The 27,386-nt window shown below is 39.3% G+C and overlaps 1 protein-coding gene across 1 annotated transcript in view; it reads right to left on the bottom strand.

The window, feature by feature from the left end:
* NOTCH4 (notch receptor 4) overlaps positions 1-27,386 on the bottom strand; it is a 563,400-nt gene that overhangs the window by 24,842 nt on the left and 511,172 nt on the right. The window contains exons 29-31 of the mRNA XM_044083199.1: positions 25,534-25,675; positions 24,577-24,878; positions 18,452-18,599 (exon numbers count right to left, since the gene is read on the bottom strand). Coding sequence (XP_043939134.1) covers positions 18,452-18,599; positions 24,577-24,878; positions 25,534-25,675 — 592 coding nt within the window. The remainder of the gene's footprint in view (positions 1-18,451; positions 18,600-24,576; positions 24,879-25,533; positions 25,676-27,386) is intronic.

Below are 27,386 nucleotides of genomic sequence, written 5' to 3' on the forward strand. Positions count from 1 at the left end.
GTAAGTGATGTATTCTGTAGAAACTCTTACATTTCTATTGCTGTAAACTTCCCTTCTTGGGTTTAGTTTTCACTGGAAATGTTTATCCTTTCTGCAGTTATTCCTTTGTGTTTTGCTTTCTTTTCCCATTTTTCTTGATCTGGGTTCTTTCTCTTTATGAATAGCATGTGCACATTTACTCGCTGTCATTATATACAAATGTCTTAGCGCATTTAGTGCTTTTACGGGTCAGACAGTATCTACCAGTCTTCAGAGTGGCAGCTTTCTTTTCAGAGCACACTGTCAGGTGCAAAGAGGAGCTTATCTGGCTGAATATGTTTTTATGTACTTCTCACAGGTCTGTTTGAAGGCCCATCATGGTTCCCCCTTTGCTGACTGTCAATGAAAATGGCAGACTAACCAATGAAGTGCTTACATAATATTTCTTCATTACTTACAAAATTGTAATAACAGATAACAGTAAAGTGAAAATGCATGTAAACACGGTAGTAATCTGGCCACTGTTGCAATTTCCAATAATTTCACTTTATTGTTATCTGTTATTACAACTTCTTAAGTAATGCATCTAAAGCCAGTAGTTCTCTGTTACAGTTTTCCGCCGAGGAAATATGAGAATAGCAGACCTCTGAGAAGTGATGGGGGTTTAATATTACTACCTTCTTTCTGTACTTCTGTTTATTTCATCTTTGTTACTGCTCCAGGAAATAAGCGAAACCAAACTGTCTACACCTTGCGCCAACGAAATATGGCAAAAGCAGATCAGCGTGAAGTGGTAGTGGTTTAATGGGAAAGTACCAAATGTTACAAGTTCCACCTCACAAGTTCTGTCTATCCATCATTAAATGTTACAAGTTCCTCCACACAAGTACTGTCTATCCATCATTAAATGTTACAAGTTCCTCCTCACAAGTACTGTCTATCCATCATTAAATGTTACAAGTTCCTCCACACAAGTACTGTCTATCCATCATTAAATGTTACAAGTTCCTCCTCACAAGTACTGTCTATCCATCATTAAATGTTACAAGTTCCTCCACACAAGTACTGTCTATCCATCATTAAATGTTACAAGTTCCTCCTCACAAGTACTGTCTATCCATCATTAAATGTTACAAGTTCCTCCTCACAAGTACTGTCTATCCATCAATAAATGTTACAAGTTCCTCCTCACAAGTACTGTTTATCCATCATTAAATGTTACAAGTTCCTCCACACAAGTACTGTCTATCCATCATTAAATGTTACAAGTTCCTCCTCACAAATACTGTCTATCCATCATTAAATGTTACAAGTTCCTCCTCACAAGTACTGTCTATCCATCAATAAATGTTACAAGTTCCTTCTCATTCTTCAGAACTGTAAAGCATTACCAGTACATCTCTAGAAGCCGCTAATTATACTGACCTTCCACCTCTCTCCTTGTGAGCAAAACTCACAATCATCTTTCCCTAATCGTGACGAACTGCAGTGACAGTGTTGCACCTGTACTTTCTTAATATCCTGTCTACTGGATTTGAGCCTTTCCATTCTGCTTATTCTTCCAAAACACTCAGTGCTGACCACAATGGTCATTCTTACTAACATCCCACTACTTAAACTCCTTGATCGCAACACTGACCACAGTTGTCATTCTTATGGAAATATCACTATTCAGATGATGTAACCTGAGCACAACACTTAGTCCTGGTATCACTGACCACAGTGGTCATTCTTACTGATATACTACTATTCAAATGCCATAACATGACCACAACACTCAGTGGTAGTACTTAAATGACCATACTGGTTATTCTTACTGATATATCAGTATTCAAGTCTCTTAACCTGATCAGAACACTCAGTGGTGATATCACTGACTACATTAGTCATTTTTACTGATATACCACTATTTAAATGTCTTAACATGACCATGACATTCAGTCATGACATCACTGCCCACAGTAGCCATTCTTATTGGTATTCCATGATTCAAATGCCTCAACATGACCACAACTTTACTCCGTCACATATCGCCTACTCAGAGCTGATCTCTGCCTAACATACAAAGCTATGTCAAACCCAGAGCTGTTGGACATGCTCCACTTAAAGAAATCCCAGTCCCTCCAAGATACACGCTTTAGGAACCTAAACCTTGTCACCACAATAAATAGAACATGCTGGATGGATAGATTCCTGTCCCAGAGACTTCCCATACTCTGGAACAAACTACCTATCTATATCAAACAAAGCTCCTCATTAGCACTCTTCAAGAAAAATCTTGATGATTGGATAGGAAATAGGAAATTCACCCCGGGGATCGCCTCTGTGGCTCTGCTCAACAAGGGCACAGGAAAATAATTTTCTTGGGTGGTGAAAGCCAAGGTACCTTTTTGGCTAGGCTTATATAGGCCCTAAGGCCAATAGCCTAGTACCTACCTATGAACCTATGAACACTTAGTGGTAGCATCACTGACCACAGTGTTATTCTTACTGATATGGTAATATTAGTATAAGAAACTAAAAGCCCTTGGAGAAATTAAACTGATATACCCTATTTAAAATCCTTAACCTGACCGCAATACTCAGTGGTGGCATCACTGACCACATCAGTCATTCTTACTGATATACCACTATTGAAATGCTTTAACATATCCATAACACTCAGTTATGGCATCGAAGTCCACAGTGGTCATTACTCAATTCCTTAACTTGATTACCCTTGCTGGTTGCAGTGCTGACCACTAACAAGCCTCCTTTCTACCCCTTTATCCAACCATAACACATAGTGGTGGCATCACTGTTTTAATGGTCATTCTTCTCTCCTGTTTTCAAACTGCATAGGTATTACCCTTTATACCACAGCATTCATTACTGAGCAACACTGAGAAATATTTTCTGCATCAGAACATCTGGCAGTACTAAAAACAACCCTGTACGCAGTTGCCTCCCATCACTAATTACTTCTTTCCCTTGGAACTAGACAAACTTTTAACTTAAGCACTCAAGCCATTTATTTCTCAGCCTGGCACTTGCTCAAAACTTATAGTAAGCACTTATAAACCCTAGCACTAGACCCTCCTGTTCTGTATAGAAGGACAAGGCTCTCTATTTGACCTTACCAGCCATCCAGTAAAACAGTTCACTGTACCTATCCAGGCATGTCCAAAGGGCAGTTTCAGGTGTACTCTGGTGAATCTGGGCATTTTGAGGCAATGTTACAACTGCCTCATGTACACAGACAACCCCCTCCTCCTACCACCAAACACTAATAGATGTGAGAGATGCAGTTAAACAGCCAAACTAGAAGCTAAGCTCTCTCAACCCAAGACTGGATCAGACAGTCAAGAGGAGAAGGGAAATACTTGCATCACACCACCAGTCTTACATAGACCCATTAAACCAGCACCGGCAAAACACACACACAAATACATGAAAACATACTTGGAGGTTCTAAATAAAAATCTGCAAAACCAACAGAGACCTCCAAAGCAAACATCCAAGCAACCTCCACCCCCCAACACAAACCATGAAATACATACTTCACAAAACCAGTGTGCCATGCAATCACAGCCCTTAAGGCAAAATAACATACCCAACATACTAGTAATAGGTGACTCTATAGTCAGGCACACTGATGTCCCACTCACTAGGCTAAATAAGGAGAAGGTTACTGTTAGCTGCCTGTCGGGTGCCAGGATCTGCCACATAACAGAAGCACTCAGGTCACTCCAGAACAAGTACAAATATGACTCTGTCATTGTCCATGTTGGTGTGAATGACCTGAGCCATACCTCCCTGGATTACATGAAGAGAGACATGGAAGAGCTCTCTGATCACGTAGCCCAGGCTGGTATGACCCTGACCCTGAGTAGCATCCTGCCCTCACCAAGAATGATACCATGGTACAAAGAAAAAAATTCTCGATTTCAACAATTGGCTAAGTTTCTGGTGTCATTCAAAGGGGATCCAGTGTCTGTCCACCTGGGATGAAACACTAGGAAATATAAAGGTCCTACCAAACACCCTAATAATGGGTGATTTCAATTAGCCAAACATTAACTGGGAGAACTACTCAAGTACTAACTCCCTTGCCCAACTTTTCCTAGAATTTATAAATTCAAACACCCTGGTTCAACTGGTCAACACTCCCACCAGAGGTGACAACATATTGGACCTGGTCATCACCAACATGGGCGACCAGTGTTCCACACCAGAGGTCAACCCCTCGCTGGTTAGATCTGACCATAAACAAATCACTTTGGATATCCATATTCCGCCCCCACCCCCGGACAAGAAAACCACCGTAAAAAACTTTTCAAAAGCAAACTTCACGTTACTTAAGATCAGGGAGGAAAGTTTCAAAATCCCCATGCTGAAGGATAACACTGTCCAAGCTGCAAAATCCTTTACTAATGCATTCTACAGGCAGCTACAAGAATGCATGGATCGTGCCATCCCAAGCAAAACCAAGACTCACTCCTCCAAGAAAAGGAAACCAGTCTGGTGGACTCCTGCCATAAACAAGCTATACAATAGAAGGAGGAAACTAGTACAGAAAAGAGTAAAATCCCAAGAAGGGAAGACATCCCTGATCAGTATCAGCAAGAAAGTATGATCCCTCATAAAATCATCCAAGGCGAGCTTTGAAAGAAAAATTGCCAAGGACTCCAAAGATAACCACAAGGCATTCTTTAGCTATGTCAAGAATCTAAGTGGCAATGCTCAGATCTGCTCGGAGTTAGTGCAGAATGGCACAAAATACACTGAACGACTGATATCGCCAACATCCTGGCAGACAGGTTCAGTGCAAACTTCACCTCCCTCTCACCCCCAAAAAGGCCCATAACCATACCAGAAGAATGTGGAGTCCCTGAAATCACAGACACTCAGGTTAAAACAGCCCTCTCCAAAGCCAAAAACACAGCATCAATAGGACCAAACGGTGTCCCAGGCTGCGTCCTACATGAGCTTAAAGACAAACTAACCCCTCACCTAAACACACTGTTCAAACTCAGCCTCTTCACAGGATACATACCCATAGAGTGGTGCACAGCAACGGTTATTCCACTCCACAAAGGTGGAGCCAGAACAGACCCCAGGAACTATCGCCCTATAAGCCTGACTAGCTTGGTCTGCAAGGCTATGGAGCGCATCATCATGGAACTCATTAACAGAGACATTGGGAACCTCCAAACACTGGACCCTACCCAGTTTGGCTTTGATAAGGGCAGATCATGCCTCCTAAACCTGGTGGACTTCTTTGAGACAGTTACCAAGGCTATAGACGAAGGATAGGTGGTACACACAGCCTACCTAGACCTCGCTAAGGCCTTCAACACCATTCCCCATTCTGGTATTATAGACAAGCTCGCCAGCCTGAACATAAACCCCCACGTTACAAGATGGGTTGCCAACTGGCTCACGGACAGAACCCACATGGTGAGAGTTGCAGGAGCTAGGTCCGACTCTAAACTGATTGAAAGTGGCGTTCCCCAGGGCTCAGTCCTAGGACCCATCCTGTTCGGCATATACTTCTCAGAGGTACAGGCAAGCAAGGCTGACCAAGTTCGCAGATAACTGCAAACTAGGGGCTATAATTGACTCTCTGGCTGACACAGACATCCTCCAAAAGGGTCTCACTGAGACGGATACCTGGTGTCAAAATCATGGCCTCAAGCTAAATGCCAAAAAGTGCATAGTCATCCCCTTTGGAAAAAACAAAGTACCCACAAACTACCACATAGGTGGTAGTCCCCTAAATACGGAAAACGTAATAAGGGATCTGGGGACCCAAGTAGATAGTAATCTCACCTTTGATAATCACATTGCCAAAGTGGTTAGAAAATCCTTCTACGTGGCCCACCTAATCACAAAAGGGTTCGCATCCAGATCAAAAGAGGTCATTGTGCCCCTCTACTCATCACTCATCAGACCCATCATAGAGTACAATGCCCCATTTGGGATGTTCCTTACAAGACACCTGCAACAGCTGGAAAGACCACAGAAGTACCTCACTAAGAGGATCAGTGGCCTCAAACAGATGCCCTATGAAGCTCAACTGAAGAAACTCCAGTTGTACTCGGTTGCATACCGCCTACTCAGAGGTGATCTTTGACTGACATACAAGGCCATGTCCAACCCAGAATTGATGGACATGCTCCACCTAAAGAAAACCTTATCCCCTTGAGCCCCACGCTCTAGGGATCGAAACCTCACCAGAACAATAAATAGGACGTGCTGGAGGGATAGATTCCTGTCCCAGAGACTTCCCATGCTCTGGAACAAGATCCCAATCTACATTAGGCAAAGCTCCATGCTAACACTCTTCAAAAGAAACCTTGACGAGTGGATGGGAAACAGAAAGTTTACCCCAGGGATCACTTCAGTGGCTCTGCTGGACAGAAGCACAGGGAACTAATCTAAGGGGGCGGCGAAAGCCAACACATTCTGGCTAGGCTTATAAATGCCTTCGGGCAGATAGCCTAGTACCAACCTATGAACCTATAATATTAATACAGCACAGAAGAAAGCACTTCTCCCATACATGCTTCTCATCTCGTTATCTTAGCGTCCGCACTGACTAACATTTCATTCCATTCCCCAGCATTCCCCAGGTACTTACAATAATGACTCCTGCTATACTCAGAACCTCTCTCTTTCTTGGGGACCCTTGGGATGCTCTACTGCACTCACACCAGAGATCTTGACTCCACATCTACTTGTCCTACCTCATCCTTAAGTGTCCATTACTGCATATCCATGTTTACCTTGTACATTCCTACCTTCCTTCTCTCTGTTGTTTTCTTCCCAATCCTTCCTCTTCAAAACCTTTCCCTCCCTCAGTCTTACTCATCTAGTTTCATTTCAAATGCTGTGTTCTCCTTTAAAGCACTCCAGACTCACAAAATACCCCACATTGGGAAGACTTTGCAAAAATATATCTCCTGTCTTTGTCTTTTACTGTCTGGTGACACTGAAGGCAGCCCTGGATATCCGTTCCAAGAACACAGCAAATCAGCACCCCCATACCACTTATCATCCTCCACAAAGTACCATGATGTCAAATGCAGCTTTCTAAACTGTGAAGGAATTATTAACAAAATTGTGCAGGAATTCTCCAGAATAACCTAACTGTATCTGCCATATGTAACACATGGCTTCAGTCAGACTATCTAAACCTTAGCTTTATTTTCTCATAAATTTCACCCTAATTCAGAAGAACAGACTCAGCAATTGTCTAGGGGTGGATGCAGCCTAATGTTTACTTCTCAGTTTTCAGTCACCTTTATTGCCACCTCCTCCTCAGAAACTGACAAATACACCCCAAACTGGCTAGTTGCAGACCTTTGCACAGATACACACAAACATACACACATGCGCCCACACACAGGCATGTGCGCATATGGAAACACACACACACACACACACACACACACACACACACACACACACACACACACACACACACACACACACACAAATATGCTGATATGCATGCACACTTGCACACACACACAGACATGCACACTCACACACGCACACACAACCATGCCCAAATGCATGTGCATACACACGCTTTCGCTCACATTGTCCACACGTGCACACACACACACACACACACACACACACACACACACACACACACACACACACACACACACACACACACACACACACACACACACACATTAAACATAGCTTACTAATTTGCTTAAGTTTCAGTTTACACTACTCCACCATCTTGTCCCTCATTCTTGTGAAGTTCAGACTCTCTCTCCATATCTCACAAATGTCAACAATTTTCTCCTTCTCCATGACCTTAATGTAAATTTCCTTTAGCTTAGCTTACTGTCAGATTTTAGTCTCTCTTTCTCTCTGTCTCTCTTTCTCTGTCTCCCTCTCTCTGCTCATTAATGAACCTATGAAATTCGACACACACTCTAGTAACTACACCATTCTGGAATCTGGACATAGCAACTGCCTACAGTCCTTCAAGTGTTCAGAATGTTCCTGCACTTTTACCCAGCTTGAGTGATCACTGCTGCTTTACCTTTTATTGGTCTACAAAAAAGCCTACCCCCACCCTCACCATTCTGTATTCTACCAGAAGCAGGTCCACTGGATTTAACTGCACTCTCCACTCAAAGTTCTGCTGTGCTGTTTGACCACCACTCTACCAAGTACAGGACCACAACACTGTTTTGTCTGTCCTTACCACTTTCCTCCTTAATCTATAAACTAATAGCCCCCCCACCGTCAGATGCAGAAAAGCAAACATGAAAGCCTAAATTACTCCTGCATTATGTCAGTTGCTCAAAGATAGAGATAAAGCATTGAAGATGTGGAAGGTAACACAAAACAATGGCTCCAGCACACTATACCTCTAAATGACAAACTAGGCTAAAAAGCTATCTAGAACTAAAATACAACATTCAAGGAGACAAGCAATTTCATCTGCTTTCTGACTTTTAAAAATTCTGGTCAGAAATAAACAATACATAAACAGCCCCCCCCAATGCTATTCAATCTACAGCCATCACAGTACATGACATCCCAGTTCAATTCCTTTTTTCATCTCAGTATACATGACGTCCTAGCTAAATTCCTTTTTTCATCTCAGTATACATGACGTCCCAGTTAAATTCCTTTTTTCGTCTCAGTATACATTACATCCCAGTTAAATTCCTTTTTTCGTCTTAGTATACATGACATCCCAGTTAAATTCCTTTTTTCATCTCAGTATACATGATGTCCCAGTTCAATTCCTTTTTTCGTCTCAGTATACATGACGTCCCAGTTAAATTCCTTTTTTCGTCTCAGTATACATAGCATCCCAGTTAAATTCCTTTTTTCGTCTCAGTATACATGACATCCCAGTTAAATTCCTTTTTTCATCTCAGTATACATGATGTCCCAGTTCAATTCCTTTTTTTGTCTCAGTATACATGACATCCCAGTTAAATTCCTTTTTTCGTCTCAGCATACATGACGTCCCAGGTCAATTCCTTTTTTCGTCTCAGTATACATGACGTCCCAGTTCATTTCCTTTTTTCGTCTCAGTATACATGACATCCCAGTCTCAGTATATATGACATCCCAGTTAAATTCCTTTTTTCGCCTCAGTATATATGGCATCCCAGTTTGATTCCTTTTTCCGTCTCAGTATACATGACGTCCCAGTTCAATTCCTTTTTTCGACTCCAGTCCTCAGTATTGACCTCAGTCCCACCCTCCTTTCTATCTAAAAATTGTCTCTCAAATCAGCAGAAAAACTGTTTTACAATCTCCATGAGCATAGCAACTCAGTATCTGACATTGTATCAAATGGATTCTTAAGATGTGAATAACCGTATTGTATATCATGACTATTTTATATTATGTTTATTTATTTTCTCTTTCTTAACCATGTCATGTTCCCTGCATTTTGAAAATAAACTTATACTGTGCCAATCCTTAACACTAAAAAATGCAGACAATACTTCGGATTTTTAACCGATTTCTTTGATTCTACCTCTCAAAAAACTGTTAAGAATGGCCATATATTGCCAAAGCAGTCTCTTACCATGCACTGTCTGCATTGATAGCTCCTCTTTAAGATGCCAGCTGACATATAAATTTTTTTTGTTTATGTTATTGTGCTGTCACTATGTATATATTTATTTGTTGTTGATCTTCTTCACTTTCCCTTTCTAGCTTTTACTTCCCTAACATAGGACTCTGCTATCCCAGACATGTCCTGATTGCTCTGTGCCCTTTTTTCTCCTCTATTCTTAATCTTAGTTTTTCAGCAAATGTAATAGATTAGGTATTATAAAGAGTCATCAAGCTGGGGTCTAGTGATACTCTTGTATTGCATTTTCTGATCTGGAGGAAGATGCTGGAATTATTTTCCAGTTGTCACCTCATGGTGAAACATCATTCTGCCAAAAGATGCAACTTCAGATGTCAGGTTCCCATTTTGACCTTTGGGCAGGACCTGCTTCCCATCTGCCTTCTCCTGAGCTATGATGTTTAACATCAGATCAATCTGGGACAAGCCAGGCATAGTATTTTGTCTGCCCAGCACAGTTACTTTGGTATTTATTATGGGGACCTGGCTGGATGGTAACAGCAGTCCTCATTTCATTGCATTTGTCACCTTGGGTCTCCAGGTTATCCAAATATCCTGGCAGGGCACTATACCATGGTTCTGGATTAGCTTTTTGTTATTGCATGATTCTTGGTACAACAGTGGACACTGGTAGCACCAACAGCTTTGAATATGTCCTTGGAACAGGAGTGGACTGGGCATTTCTCCTTATGCACCACAGAGCAGGTTATCTAGGAGCACTTCTGCATGAGCTCATGGTCCTCTCATTGAGCGAATGCATGAATCCCCTCAATGGCTTAACCTGGGTGATTGACATGGCTCTGGAAATCCTTAATCTTTCTGAGAGTTTGGCTTTTGGCTGTTAGGTCCGACCTGGCCATCGCAGAGTTTTTCTCTTCCAGCCATTGTGAGAAGCCTAACACATCTTTGCAAATAAAGTTGCGAGGATTGGTCAGATCTTTTTCCATAGTGTGTCCATGGCTTATTGTGTTATGTCCTGTGCTGAGTTCAAGTATTTTGCTGGGGTGCATTTGCTTAAACTAGTTATACTGATGTAATAAATACAGTTTCATATTTTTTATGTCTTTTATGGGCAGGAGTCTGCTCCATCCATGTTTGTTAATATGCACTGCGACCAGTAATTTTCTGGATGGTTGGTCTTTTTAGGAGACAGTGTTTTCCCATCAGTATTAAAAGAGGCCCTAGTTACCCCATTTTCAAGAAATTTCATCTAGATCTAAACCTTCTGAAGAATTACAATCTGACATTTAACCTTCCTTTTACAGGTTAGGTAAGGTTCTTAAGAATGTAGTATATGCACGGATGTACTCCTAACCTCTTTAAGGCTCAAGATGACATGGTATATATAATCTGCCTTGCCCTCTTAGCAGATTTTCCTATGGCGCATTATAACATCTTAATTATGCATTGGAAGGCATACTGTAATCTTACTGGTGCCATGTGAAATTTGTTTTCCTCTTATCTTTTGGGCTGCTCTCAATGGGTGGTGACAGGGCTCAGTTCCTCTAGCATCTATCTCCTGAAATATGTGCTGCCATGACATTCTGTCTTGGAACAACTAGTATTCTTGGCAAATTCACTGCCCCTATGGGAAGGTATTCAAAAGTGAGTATTTCTTACTAATATTAATGCTAATAACATTCAGTTGTATCTCTGCTTCACTCTAGAGACTGTGCCAGAAATCGCCAGTCTTGATGACTGCTTGGAGTCTGCTCTTACGTGACATTTGGCTCAAGCTCAAATCAGGTGAGGCTCAGGTAATGTTGCAGCATGCCAACAGACCAATGTTTGTCTCTCAGGAACATGATCTAGGCATAATTCTTGATGACATGTTGACACTGAAGGGCCATGGGTCTGTTGTTGCTAAAACATCCTATTAACATCTAAAGCCTATTTCCTAAACACAAAAACTCATTCAATCACCTGACCATGTTACAGTACAGCATGTGATACTATCTTCTTGCCTGGACTATTGCACCACCATATACCTTGGGGTTTGGATGGTGAGCTGGTGTAGCTGCATAGGCTATAGAATTCTACACCACAATTGCTAACTAAGGATACACGATAATGCCACATTATTGAGTTGCATGATGACCTGGTAGTACTGCTGTGGTGCAACATTATGCAGCAGGATTGCTTACTGTATATACCTGGTAAAGCCATGTTACTGTGTTGTATGATGTCGAGGTGGTACTGCTGTGATGCAACATTCTGCAGCAGGATTTCTAACTGTATATTCCTGGTAATATCATGTTACTGTGTTGCATGATGACCTAGTGGTACTATTGAGGTGCAACATTCTGCAGCAGGATTGTTAAGTGTATATTCTTGGTACTACCATGTTACTGTGTTGTATGATGTTGAGGTGGTACTGTAAAGGTGCAGCTTTCAGCAGCAGGATTGCTAACTGTATATTCCTGGTAATGCCATATTACTGTGTTGCATGATGTTGAGGTGGTACTGTAGAGGTGCAGCTTTCTGCAGCAGGATTGCTAACTGTATATTCCTGGTAATGCCATGTTACTGTGTTGTATGATGCCAAGGTGATACTGTAGAGGTGCAGCTTTCTGCAGCAGGATTGCTAACTGTATATTCCTGGTAATGCCATGTTACTGTGTTGTATGATGTCATGGTGGTACTGCAGAGATGCATCTTTCTACAGCAGGATTACTAACTGTATATTCCTGGTAATGCCATGTTACTGTGTTGTATGATGTTGAGGTGGTACTGTAGAGGTGCAGCTTTCTGCAGCAGGATTGCTAACTGTATACTCCTGGTAATTCCATGTTACTTTGTTGTATGATGTTGAGGTGGTACTGTAGAGGTGCAGCTTTCCACAGCAGGATTGCTAACTGTATATTCCTGGTAATACCATGTTACTGTGTTGTATGATGTTGAGGTGGTACTGTAGAGGTACAGGTTTCTGCAGCAGGATTGCTAATTGCTAACTGTATTTTCCTGGTAATGCCATGTTACTGTGTTGCTGCTAGACCTGCACTGGTTGCCAGTCACCAGACATCTGTACTTTAGATCCTTCTTCTAACCTTCTTCTGAGACATGTGCAACCTGTGTCATGCTTGCCTGAGAGAGATTATGCTCCCCTATGTTCCATCTTAGTACCTCAAGTTGGTAGATGAATGGCTGCTTGGTGTTCTGTGGACTTGTCTGTAATATTCTGGCAAGCCTATTTAACTCTTGTCCATCAAAATCAGCTACCGTCCTTAAGTATGTCATAAGTGGCACCCTATGGACAGAGGTAGCTTATAGCATGGTATTACCAGGAATATACAGTTAAAAATCCTGCTGCAAAGAGGTGCTCCTCAACAGTATCACCAGCTCATCATGCAACACAGTAACATGGCCTTCAGCTGTCTTATTTGGATACAAAACATCATTGTTCTTTCAGGAAAAACTTGGTTAGGCTTAGAAAGCCACCCCCCCCAGGTCAATCCATTCATCACCCCTTTTTCCTATTTTTGCATATGGGGTTGGGGTGTCACTTAAACAGTGACAATCATCTAGAGCTAATGTTTACACTGCCAGGTATGGCTAGCCCTGACATGGTAGTTCATCCACACCACGCACTACGGCCAATTTAGAGTGTCTAATCCAACTACTGCATGTCTTTGGAATGTGGGAGAAAACTCACATGAACAAAGGGAGGACATGCAAATTCCACAAAGAAGGCACCTCAGCTGGGAATCTCTTGCTATGAGGTGACAACACTATCTGTTGAGCCACTAGCCTAATAACAATCTAAGAATCTAAAAGTCCTTTTGGATGTCCCTGAAATACAATCTTTTGATGAACGTCTTATTAAATCCCACATGGAGAGCTGTTTTTTGTTTTAATAATTTTTTTCAATTCTTAGTATTATATTTTACTGTTTTTAATTCCAATTTTATCATTTTTATTTAACATACATGTTGACTCATCGACAGCAGTTAACTGACTGCTATCTTCTGATGGTTGGAAAAAAGAGTAAAACGAGCTTCTTCAAATTGTAGAGGTAAATATTTTTGTAGTGGAGCAAGCCCCCCAGCACTCCCCATGTGGGTGAACACCCCCACACCCTCGGAAATTAAATATAACTTTTCTAAGGTTGCACAACAGTAGAGAGAAAAGAAGACTCCACCGTCAGCAAAATTCAGTAAAAACAATAGAGAGAAATACTGTTTCTTTTTATTGTTTATTTATTTATTAACATTTGATTACTGGAAAAGTCCAACTGGTTAGGTGTCCATTTTCAGCTGAAGCCCCGGGAAAAAAGCTCCAGAGTTAAACCAAAGCATTCGAAGAACAATAATTTTGCGATCTTCAAAAATAATACAAAACATCTACAGTTTAAATAATTATGTCAAATTAGACATAATGAGAAAACATTGGTTAAGAATCAATACAACTTATATGACAATAATTTAATATTTATAGTAATTGTTGCCTGTTTATAGAAAAATTAAAGGTTGTTGTTGTTGTGTCTTCTATAGAAAAATTAAAGGTAAGCTAGTGTAATACAAACAGGAATCACAATATGAAGTGAGAGAAAAAACAGGGTTATGGCATATTTAAATAAAGAGAGTCAGGGGAGAAAAATTGAAAGAAGTAAGGAAGTGAGTGAAGAAGGGAGAGTAAGGAGGTGTAAGGCATAAATAGGCACTTATTTATATTTAGGGATATAGCTTATCCTGGACTTGAGCAAGATAACAGAGGAAGATTTTGTCTAGGAAGTATTTTAGAATGGCTTTAAGGGACTGGAGGGAGGGTACTGGCATGATGGATTCAGGTAAAGAGTTTCAAGCCTTAGCAAAATAGTATGAGTACAGACTATGACCAGCAGATTTGATAGCTTTGTGGACTGATAGGAGTTTTTGGTCATTGGATTGTAATGATTAATTCAGAACATAGTTGTGCGGAATGGTATTTAGTGCTGGACAAGCAAATGGATGCTGGATAATTTTATAGGTGGTAGTGTACATGTTAATAGATGGGGTAGCTCTAACCACTTTAGGCTTTTAGTGGTATACTGTGGTGGGTTCTGAAAGGGTTATTTGATGCAGGTGTAGCCAATTTATTATAGCATTGTTTATGTTTTGCCTTTTGTGATGCCTGGATGTTAGCAAGGATGTGAACGTCAGAAAGTAGAGAGGGGAGGCAAATGTAGTTTTTGTTGTGTTGGTGAGGAAGATGTTGGCTCTGTAAGGCATCCCTCATTTCTGGTGAGACTTTATACAGATTTGTACATACAGGTCAAATGTAACTATTATCCCTAATAATTTTTTAGGAGAAGTGACTTCTGCAGCTGGATTATTAAGAGTGAGAGGATTTTAAATTTTGTTTTTTTATGAGAGGGGGGGTTTGGGGGAAAAACAATTTTTTTGGGGGGGGGTGAAGCATGAGTTGTGAGTTACAAAGCAATGTTTCAGTGCAGTTAAAACTTCCTTAGTAATTTTTTGGAGATGTGCCAGTTTGTCAGATGTGCATATGAGTGTGGAGTCATCTGTGTGTTGTATTAGGGAGGCCTGTTGTGTGGATGTGTGGAGGGTGTTAGCAAGAATATTAAAGAGGAGGAGGCCATCGATAAAAGCCTTGTGGTATACTGGTGGTGACTGGGAGGTATGGAGAGAGGATGGAGTGCCATTTTACTGCCAGATAACTAGATAGACCTAGTGAGGATATTTTAAGTAGACGTTTGCTGGGACAAACTGTGTTAAAGGCTTTAAACAAGTCTAGAAATAAGGAGGAGACTAGTTTGCTGTTATCTCTAGCTTTATTGACAGTATCTATATAGGTTAGAAGTGCAGTGTTAGTACTATGGGAGAGACGGACGCTGTGTTGTGTGGGGGATTGGAATTCTTTCTGCAGGAGATAGTTCCGCAAATGTTTTTGAATACATTTTTCAAGAAAAAAACCTGAATCACTCCACAACATAAATCAACATCAATAAACTGAAAAAAAGTTGACCTGAGTACAATGTCTACAGGATACAATTTAATAAAAACAGATAAGCTCTTTTGTTTTTTGTTACAATGGAACTTCATCAGATACTTAAACATTACTATTTCTTTATGATTTATCAGCCTTTGTACTCTGTTAACAATAAGGTCTGTATAAGTAGTGTCCTGGCTTTAAGGGCTGATACACTATAAACATTTAAAAATGTTTTATGTGGTGAGGGGCCCTGGAAATGGTTTAAAAGTTTGTATTCTTTTGTTATGTGACTTTCATGGGTATGTATTTTGTTATTTTTAATACAAAGCATGTTAATTAATGAATACATTAATTAAAAAGGGTAGTTATGGGATTGTCAATTTGTTCTCAGTGAACTGTGAATGGATAGAGGTTAGTATTTAAACCCCAAGATAGGACTGTTTAAGTATCTCATGAAATTCTACTGTAACAAAGAACAAAATAGCATATCTGTTTTTATTAAATTGTGTTCTATACTTGGGACAACATTTTTTCTGTTTATACATTTTTCAAGAATTTTGGTGAAGGAGATAAGATTGCTATAGGTCTTAGTAATATCTGATGAGATTCCTCCTTCGTGTAGAGGGATAATGTGCGCTTTTGTTTCCTGGGTTGACACACACACACACACACACACACACACACACACAGACATATATATATATATATATATATATATATATATATATATATATATATATATATATATATATACATACACACACACACACACACACACACACACACACACACACACACACACACACACACACACACACACACACACACACACACACACACACACACACACACACACACACACACACACACACACACACACACACACATATAAGGATTGGGACAGGATAGGCAATGCTGTCTGCTGCTATTTTAAGGTATCGCTTGGAAGGTCATCAGCTAAAGTAGAACATGGGTTGAGCTAAAAAGCAGTTTTATATAAGATGAGGGTACACGTTTGTAGGTGAAAGTGGATGTGGTGACGTGGCTCTTGGGCAAGGTTAGGACTGGATTTGGGGGATTCCTTCGTTAGGGATGCTGTATTATCTATGAAATAAGTTGAATTCTCTTGCAGTTTTGAGTAGTAAATTATGGGAGAAGGGTAAGAGGTGAATTTATGACTGGGATATAAGATTTCTTTAATGACTGACTAGACTATTTTATGGTTATGTTTACTGTTTTTCTGAAAGTTGTTATAATATAGTTTTTTGTCTTCACTTATTTGCTTTTTAGTACAGTTGGGGAGCATTCTGAAGTTTTTGATTTTTTTTGTTTTATATTTTAACCATTATTTCCAAGATTTTTCTCTATCCTGCATTAGCATTCTACTCTTTTGGGATATTCAAACTGGATTATTTTTTTTTGTCTCTTCCTTTTAGGATGTGTAAGGCTATTTAGGATATTTAGGAAATTTGTACTGAATTAATTTACAGCATCAATGAATCCAAATAATCAGGCGAAGAGGTAACCAGGGCATACAAACTATAAGTTCCTTTTCAATGAAAAATATATCCAGTAAACTTGTAGAAACATAAAACAAGATTTGTTTTATGTTTCTACAAGTTTACTGGATATATTTTTCATTGAAAAGGAACTTATAGTTTGTATGCCCTGGTTGCCTCTTCGCCTGATTATTTGGATTCATTTTTACTATTTTTCTGGAGGTTACGGAGAGGTATTTGCATCGCTGGGAACATTGTTACTACTGGTTGCCTAATTTACAGCATCATCTATGCGGAGGATTTTTAGAAAGTTCTAGTTAATAGATGACAGGGTAGTAGTGAATATTTCTAGGTTAAACTTGGAGAGGTTGTGTGTTGTTTTCTAAACATGCTGTTTAATTGGATGTGTGAGATGTCCAGTTGTATAGACTGGGAAATGGTTGCTTTGAGTCTGACATTGTACCTGTGCTAGTGAATTTGCTAGGGTCTTATACTAGGACCCAGTCTAATAAGGAATGTGATATTTTGCTATAATGTCTGTGGCTACTAATTAGTTGTATGAAACTGTATAAGGTCATGCTAGATTTAGGGGAGCTAGAGGTTATGTTCAACCAAATGATATTAACATCACCTAATAGTATTTTTTCTTTTTGAATTGTTAAGGATATCCAGTTTAGGATATCTTCCAGTGTAACTGTACTGTCACCACGAGGGATGTATAGGACAGTAATACATATTTGTATACAGTTGTTTATTTTCAGAAAAATATTAAGACGCTCTTCTGAATAGAATTTTTGTATTGGTTTGTTGAAGGGAGAATGCGGTAAATGAGTTGCAATGTCGCTTGCCAGTCTAAAACAGATGTTCCTTGGATTTGTAACATTCATGCTGCATACTGTTAGCTCATAAAATCAGTTTTATAGCAAGGTATAAAAGTCAAGACATATTATCGTGTACATCTTTCAAAAACAAAGAGCTGGTAGAACCCTGAATGTCTAGAAATGCACAAACTGCCTACACTACAGATCTGTATAAAGCATACTTAGATATGAAAGTTCCTTGAAAACTAATCTTTCTTCTACTTTAGGCAGCAACAGCTGAAATGATGTGCATATTTCTTACTGTATAAAAAAGAAAAATATTGAATTATACACTTTTTTTAAATGTTAGTAAGTTGTGACAACAATGTCATGTGTGATAACAGTAAAATGGAAATTTCTGGATACAGACCTGTACAATACCTATGTTTTAATTACAGTGCTTTGTTAGAAAATACCAGCATGGAAGAGATTTTGACTAATAGAATTAGGTAACAGGAATAATGGAAAAGCGTGTTTAAAAAATAGATGTCTCTTTGTGGATGGCAAGGTTCTTAATCATTTCTTAATATTTCTGAACACTGCTGTAATAGGAAAAGCATTTGTTTACATACCACGGCAGTCTGTTGCATTGATATCAGCACTGCAGTGGATCAGCTCCTCAGCCATGTTTTCCACAGCTAGGCGGACTGCGAGAATAAGTGCAGTTGACCCATCATTCATTTTTGCATCGATATCTGTCAGCCTGCTTCTGATAAGGATCTAGTGATAAAAACAAAGCAGAATGTTTAATTTACTCTTTCTGGTTCTCATGACCTGTCTCACAATAAACTATGTGCCTTTTGAGCTTAAAAGATATTTTTAGCAAAAGCCATGTGTTTGTGTTCGAAGGCTCTAACTACATGCAGATTTGGTTTTGATTACATCTGTTTTATTTCATTACTAGCATATCATAAATCAGTTGGAGAAATGATAAATTAGAAGTTCACTTGCTCTTTTACCTCATATTTAATTTACCTCGGTTACATTCTTGCTGCAGTCTTTGTCATTGCAGCACTCCACATTATGCCTAAAACCATCCATTACTTTACATCCCGCATCTCTTATGAAAACATATTTTGTACTGTATTCTGCTGGTGAAACATATTTCCTAATTTCCATTTTAAGTTTCCATCAAAAGCTGTGTTTTTTTGTTGTTCAGAAATTATTTCCAGCCCCTTACTCTGCTTTGCATCACCTGTTGCAGACCATGCTATTGTTTGCTGCTGGTATGTACGTACCCTTTATGCACGAACATAGGTTCTGAGGTATAGACTATGCTAACAACCACCAGGGCCTTTTTAAACCTAGCCATGCAATTCAAACCAAATGTGTCCCTATGTATGGTGGGCGTTTATTAGGAGGGGATATGTTAGGAAGTTTCTAGAGGTTATGTGGGGGAGGGGTGTGTTAGTTTGGGCATTACTGTCTGCCACTGTCTATTAGAGACATAGGGGCCAGACCCCGGGTGAACTGCCAACTTCTCATTCATTGGTCAAGGTTACGCTTAAATAGGGTTGGGGATGGACTTTGCTTCACATGACTGGAGAGCCTGTTTTAGAGCATGTGGACCCTCTGAGACGCACATCTGTCTTGACGGGTATATATTAGAAGATTGAATGTTTAGGTGATCGAACACCTAAACATTGATCTTCTAATATCGAAAGCAAAAAATGTCGAATGGCTGATTTAACGCAGGGAAAGATTTCCCTTGGCCATTCACTGGATTTTGCCATTTCTGTACTGTTCAGCGATCTCGGAGTTGGCATATTTAGTTAGGGAGGGTGTGAGGGCACAGCCCCCCACTTAGTTTGGATGTAAAGTTTTTTTTTTTTACTGGCCGACGTGCGTGTTTCCCTTGGAGGTTCGATATTCTTAGGTTCGATATTAGAAGATCGATGTTTAGGTGTTCGATCACCTAAACATTTGATCTAATATAGACCCATCTTGACAGCATGTTTCATCTGTGTCACAATCCTTGGATCTAGTGTAACATCTCTTAATAGTGCCTCCATACCTTAAATTCTTCGAATGGAATTCATAAACATTGTTTGCTGTGGAGTCGGGATGGTATGCAGTACTACAGTCCACTCGAATCCTACAGGATTTATAAAGACTGCTGATCTTACCTCATTGTGTAGTCACAGTACTCCATGCTAGCAGTACACATGCAGACACACCTCTGGGATCATATGCAATTCAAAAACACTACAGCAATTGAGCGTGCTGATCCCAACTGCATAAGTTATGGGAGGGAAGTGTGTACTGACAGTGTGCGTGACTACACTAATCCTATTTCACTGCTGATGTGTTCTTCAGTTTACAGATAGATGCATCAGCATCAGTGCAAATGTGAAAAAAATGTTTTTTGTTACACTAGGAAAAAAACTACCAGTCCCCAACTCCACTGTGATGCAGGCAAACCTGCTGCCACAACCTCATTTATCCTCGACCCCACACAGAGACACAGCTGAGCTTCTGCCAATGGGAGCTCTCACAGCACTAGATTCCTTCATTACTGTATTATGGTAATGGCACTTGCTCCAATGTCATGCCTAAAGAATGAAAACCTTTTAGAAATCACTAGAGCATCTTCTGTGTGGAGACATGCGTGAATGGGCGTACCTTCGTTGAAGGTTGTGCGTCAGGGCCGGCTACTCAGCACATAAAAATCTACTGCCAATCATTAGTGGACTGGAGTTCCACTGGGGTGACCCCTAACCGGGAAAAGCCGAAAGACACAACAACTGTGTTGCATGACACTGATCACAGAGTAGCATGGGCTAGCTACTGAGTAAGGCATATCAGACACATCATACCTTATTCAGTAGATGTTTAATGTTGCACTGTTATGCCACACAGTGATTCAGTTTGTGGTATGGTGGACAGCGTACACTAGTGAGTCCTATGTGTACATTTTAAAGATAGATGTATTTTCTTGCAATGCTTGTCATTACCGTAATCCATTCTACATAAAGTTGAAAATTAAAAAAAAAAAGTACTGGTGTGATGTTAAAATATTTGTTCTAAATATGTTTAAAGATTGTTCATTAAATATATATTTTCATGTCTCCTTTCATCCATAGGAGCAGTTTGAGAATGTTATACTCTCATATGAACCATATCATACAGCTTGAAGGAAAATGGGTATTTCATAGTTTTCTACCTTTATTTACTGTCTGTCTACTGCTTCTTAACCACATGAAATACAAAATCATCTTGATTTAATTCTTCAGGGGGAAACCCCCCAGATTTATACATTTATGTATAGCACAGTTTTACACTACTCTGAAAAAGATGCTTGGTATATAATAATAGTATGATTGGTGCATCATCATCATTGTCATCATTCCCATGTCGAATATAATCACACATGATGACACTAAGAACTACTTTTCTTTATATTAAAGGTACATCTTATACAGTTGCCTCAACTAGCATTGATCATCCATATATTTCACTCTTTACAATGAACTTGCAAGATCCTGACTTCTTTACTTTTCTTCTTCTTTCAAAATCCTCTGAAATACTGTAATTTATAACCCACTTGGTGCAGTTCTTGTTTTAAATTATAGAAAAACAAACTGTGTACTGTGAAACTAACGTTAACTTTCCCTATCATTACAATTCGGGATATATCCTCAGTGGAGATCTTTTAAGGAGAGACGTACAATATAAATGTCTATGATCGGGTCTCTGATCATAGGCGGGTTGTTATATATTTGAAACATGCATGTCAGAAAGTTCATCTTACTTAGCTGCATTTGTTAGGTGAATCTTGACATCTATATCAAGATAAACATGCTGAACTCCAGTTTAAGAGCATATAGCAAAGTGGTTATAATTAGAGAATTCCAATCATAATCCTTTGTAATACCTGGCGCTTTATCTGCTCCACAAACTACATAAAGAACAAGTTATAGAAAGAGAGGGAGAGGGATGGAGACAGAGACAGAAAGTGTGGGGGTGCTAAGTTTTAACAGTTCTGAAAGCTGTACCACACACAGTGCTGCCACACAGTTATTTGCAATATATGGAGCTTCAGCCTTTTTTAATATGCTATAAGATGGGGGGGGGGGAGTACACAGTGCTTTGCATACTTGAAAGCTGTAACACATTTAATGCTGTTCAAGACAGCATCCAGATGTGACCTGAAGTGTAAGCCTGATTCTTTAGGAGCTTTAAAAGCTGTAATACACTTTGTCCATTTATACACAAAAATGAAATGTGGCAGTGTGAAATACTTTACAGCTGTTTATGCTCCAGCATGAGAACTAAGAATAACAGGGATGAAAGGTACTTAACAAACATTGTTATGCAAGATTCTTATACCAGAAAGGTGCCTAGCATGTAAGCAAGTCTTCTTTATGATTTTAAAGAATAATCACAGTGTTCTCTGTACTGCACATTAATGCTAAATTCACCTTTGAACATAAAACTTCCTATCCCTAGCTTACAGAGAGCTTCTGTGCCGGTCTTATCCCACAATAGCACCATTGCTGGCCACCTATTTCAACTGCTCATCTAATCTGCTCTCTAATCCTAAACATATTAGCTAGAATTTGACTGTATCACTAAAGGAATTGCCATGTCACAAAAATGGCAGAAGATTTTTCAAATAGGGCTTAAGTGCTCATAAAGCTCAAATGCTTAAACATTTGTCTACATAGCCATGAATATTATCAACACCAATTTACATCAGTCTAGAAAGCACTATTTAATTCCATAAACATCATAACCATCCAGGATGCTGCATTCTCTCTCTCTCTCTCTCTTTTTGTAAGATTAAATTCTTACTCATATGTACAGGAAAATAAATTGCACTTCTAGATGTTTTGTAAATTTACTCATGCATTTCCTTGCCAATCAAATATAGAAATATAGAAACGCGATGTGTCCTGATAAACAGACGTCTGGGAGGATCCACCTCAGCTTTCGGCACAGAATATCCTCAGCACAAATCTTGTACAAATCACATGACAGAATCCCTTTGAACCTGCAGTTACTTTCAACATCAACTATCTTTTTTATCAGAACAAGTACACTACACCTAGAGCATTCAATTTAATTATCCCCCCACATTACAAAGCTACAGCCAAGTACCCCTTCTAGGTTGCTTAAATATTTGGGGTCTAAAATTATCATCCAGGTATTGCCGAATGCCCTCCACTGCCACTGAAAAGTCCTAGTTTAAAAAAAGCAAAATCAAAATAACTAGATAGAAAAATCTGTATCCAGTCATACAGCAAATACCCAACCATTAATTTAAAATAACCAATCCTCTACTATAATGGCAATGTTAAACAAGTTATATAATATTTTCTAAATCATAATGCTAGAAAATTTCAAAACCTCCTATTTAATAAATCTTGTAGTAATACAATCACAACTTTAAGCTCAATCATAATCCTGAGCAAACTGAATGGCACACTCGTTCGTAGGTATCAAAACATGTTAGTCAACCTCACAACATAATACTTTTGTCAATGAATCATATATTATATAACACTGACAAATAAGCGGCAGAATTATAGTTTTGTATAACATTTTTGGTAAATTTATCCATGGTTCCCAGGAGCTAATAAAATATTATGTCCGCCATCTGTAAAAGATGTGGTATTGTTAGAAGTAACAAAAATGAAGGGCAGTGAATAATAATTGTAATAGTAATTTTGTTCATTTAGTCCCATATGCTAACGCTGGGTTATGTCCTCTGTCATAAAGGGGCCCTGCTCTTACAGCAGAATAACTTTATATAAGAATGATGTCCTGCAGTACCACCACCAGAATCAGTCTTCTCTATCCCATGATCATCGTTTCAAACACAATAACATCTGGCACTCACCTGGTTTCAGTCTCAGTCAAAATATCTGGGGCCTCACCTTTGTACCACTCCCCAACTTTAAATGAATGGACTCAATGCGGAGCTTTGAGCAGATATGAAAACAGCCTCACTCCATCCATAAAAATACTGCAAGTACAGCAGGATGCATTCATTTTTTTTTCTGCACAGCACTGTCTGCTTACATCTGACTCCTGCTGCCCACACAGTCCTGTCATCGCTCAGCTAGGTGTAATGGCGTGACAGACTAGGTATGTGGGAATTGCATGAAGCATGCATGCTAAAGTACTTCTATTTTACTTCTTTTTTATTAAACAAATTTACCTTTTCGGGTTTGTTTTTCAAAAGACTTCATGAATTGCAAGCAGATACTGTCCAGCAATTGTACTGCCTTTTAGCTTTATTGAGGCAGTTGGAGCTTTGAAGATGACCTTTGAGATGTTTGTGTCTTATAACTACAGAACACAGATATCAGATACACACAGAAACATATACCATGCATATTTATATTTAATATTTTGTGTGTGTGTGTGTGTGTGTGTGTGTGTGTGTGTGTGTGTGTGTGTGTGTGTGTGTGTGTGTGTGTGTGTAAGCATGCATTTATTTATTAAACTGTATTTTATTGTCTTACTGCATTTAGGTATTAACAGAGCAAGAAAATAGAGTTCTGTCAGAGTCAAGTAGAGCTACTATTTTTTGTGTTGTTTTTCTTCTACATGCTTTCTAATAGTACCTATATTTTCCCCGTGTCAGAGTCTTTAAAAGTTCTTACAGCCTACAGTCACTTGCTATCACCTAATGTATCTGTTTTTTTTGTCTATTATTACCGTGCAAAAAGTTTTCAGGAAACAGGCATACCTGAAACACTCCTAGAGCATCAGCTGCGACAGCTGTATGTAATGGTGTCCGTCCAAGTTTGTCTTGGATGTTGGTATCAGCTCCTGCATCCAGCATGCATTTGGCAGCATCTGCACGAGCAAACCTTGCTGCTAAGTGAAGGGCAGTCTCCCTTGTTGCATCTGTTTGGGCATTTAGGCTAGCACCTTGCCCAATAAGTTCTGCAATCACAGTGGCTGACCCTTCCAACACGGTTTCTTCTCCTTGGTCAGCTTCCAGGCCTCCACCAGCACAAACTGCTGACATAAGCGGTGTTATACCATCTGGAAAAAAGAAAGTGGTAGAATACACTGTATTTTATGAAGTGTACGATTAAATGAAATAGATAGGAGATACACAAATATTCACTCTAAGAATTCTTAAAACTGAGCACCAGTCAATGGCCATTGCAACATCTACTTTATTGACTTTTGAGGAATGAGGTACACAAGACCTGTGCTGGTTCAAATCAGTGGCAATATCATAAAACAAAACTATAACAGTTCTCACGAGTTCTAACTATTATTCACATTCTCATTTATAAGGATTACAAATAAGGGGTTATGGAGTCATTTAAGAGATGAACCTTCTATGGCAGGATTTAAGTAAAGTGGTCAGAAAGAATGGGAACTGTTGGGCTGGTTTTAGACTGAATCAGTCATCTGGAAGAAGTGACATGCTTCATTCCCAACTTCCCTCCATTTAACAATGTACGAGAGCACTAAATTTCATAAAAAGGAATCAACAAATGAATAGACTTCTCTGTACTGATCAGCAATACCATCTCTTCTAATCTGTAGTTAAATAAGTACTCAGGTGAACAGTGACAAATGATCTACAGATCAGTGTGGCAGAAATGTCCACTTGAATCCCTTTCTACTCTTGAATACTTAAAATAATATGATCCAACCTTTTAGGCTACATGTACTAAGATCTTACCTGGGCCTTTTACATCCACATCCAGGGATTCATTTTCTTCTTGGCATGGAGTCAAGGCATTAAGCTGTGGGATATGCACTCCTGCTTTAATGTGCTTTTTTGTCCACTGCCTGTGATCTGAAATTGTGCTGTGTTCTTCAGACTAGAACAAATGAAAGGAAGTTATAATGTTAGGTGCAACATTTTATTATAAAATTTTATTAAATCAATGAGAGAAAATACCCAAAGACACCGGCTGTGTGGTGGGAATAATTTTTAATTCTTTGCACCATTGCATTCTGACTTAATACTCCCAATAGTATAACACACTGCACCTGGAACAAACATCTCAAGGCTGTTTTACTTTTAGTGTACAGTAAGTAGGTACATGTCAAGGGCCTTAAAAATATATAATGCTTTCCATACAAACCACAGAGTTACTTATTTCCTTATAATGCATAACACTGGCTTGTTTTGTGGGAAAAATGACTAAATTATAGGCCTGCTTTATGGTTTACCTGCACAATAAAATTCATACTGCTGTAATGACAAAATCTGAACATTATGACTTTTGAAACAAAGTAGGTAACAGTACCCCAAGGCAAAATTGAAATCTTAACACAAATAAATAATTAAACCAATAAAATGGGTTACAGCCTTGTTATTGGCATTGCATTGATTGACAGCATTTATACAATAATTTGTGTGCACTACTGTTTTTCTACTGGAAGATTAAGGTTATGGCATCAAAAGATTTTCTCTTTTTTCTGAAATGCAGTGACTACCGAGTTGGTTTATATAATTAGTGTTATTAAGAGGGTACAACCCCTCAATGTTTTGTGTGTGTGTGTGTGTGTGTGTGTGTGTGTGTGTGAGTGTGTGTGTGTGTGTGTGTGTGTGTGTGTGTGTGTGTGTGTGTGTGTGTGTGTGTGCGCATGCTCGCACGTGCGCTGGTGCAGCAGCTTGCCCCTACCTTTTAAATGCTGTTTATATTTGAGAGGTATTGCTATTTTGAAACTGATCACAAAACATATTTTCATTAAGAAGCCAAATAAATAAAAAATGAAAAACAACCAAATCCCATCTTCCATTCTTTTGGACAACCTTATTCTTCTGACACAGAACCAATGAGAAAAAAAATAAGTAAGAATGGAATTCAATGCAGAAAATAAAGAAATGTGTTTAAAATATCTTACCTTGTAAAAATGAAGCCTATCACAACCAGATATAGCAGGAAACTATAGCTATGGACAAATAATGTGTACAAATAATTATGACCTCCTGAGATTTACCTTTGAGATCATAATTATTCATATTTACCTTTTGAGGTGTAATTATATAATAGAACATGTTACGTTAGCCATTATCTTCAGTTCCACAAAAGTCCAGTAAGTTGTAGTGGTAAGCCTCATATATGATGGCTGCAGGTGACAGGTCCCCATCACAAATAATGCAGCAGTGCTTCTGAGGAACAGCTGAACTTAGAACTGAACCTGACTGTTTGTGATTTGCAAAGACTAGAAGGCTGTGGACACCCCCCCCTAACACACACTTTTGAGTACCCTCCAAAGTTATTGAATTCAAACCCAACTTTCTGTGCTATGCACAAACTAGATAGCTGTAGGTGACAACCCTCCCCCCACTACACACATAAACACACACACACACACACACACACACACACACACACACACACACACACACACACACACACACACACACACACAAAACTAATGCAATGGTGTTTTCGAATGCCTTCAGATCAGACTGCAGTATACTAGCCACTGCTTCTGTGTACTTGCACAAAAACTACTGCACTCTCTTCCTCTGAGTTTAACTGATCATACAATCTACCCCTGTTCAGGCCATAGTTT

The sequence above is a fragment of the Protopterus annectens genome, chromosome 9.part0, assembly GCF_019279795.1.
Source record: "Protopterus annectens isolate FY-2018-M chromosome 9.part0, PAN1.0, whole genome shotgun sequence".
Taxonomy (NCBI): Eukaryota; Metazoa; Chordata; order Ceratodontiformes; family Protopteridae; genus Protopterus; species Protopterus annectens.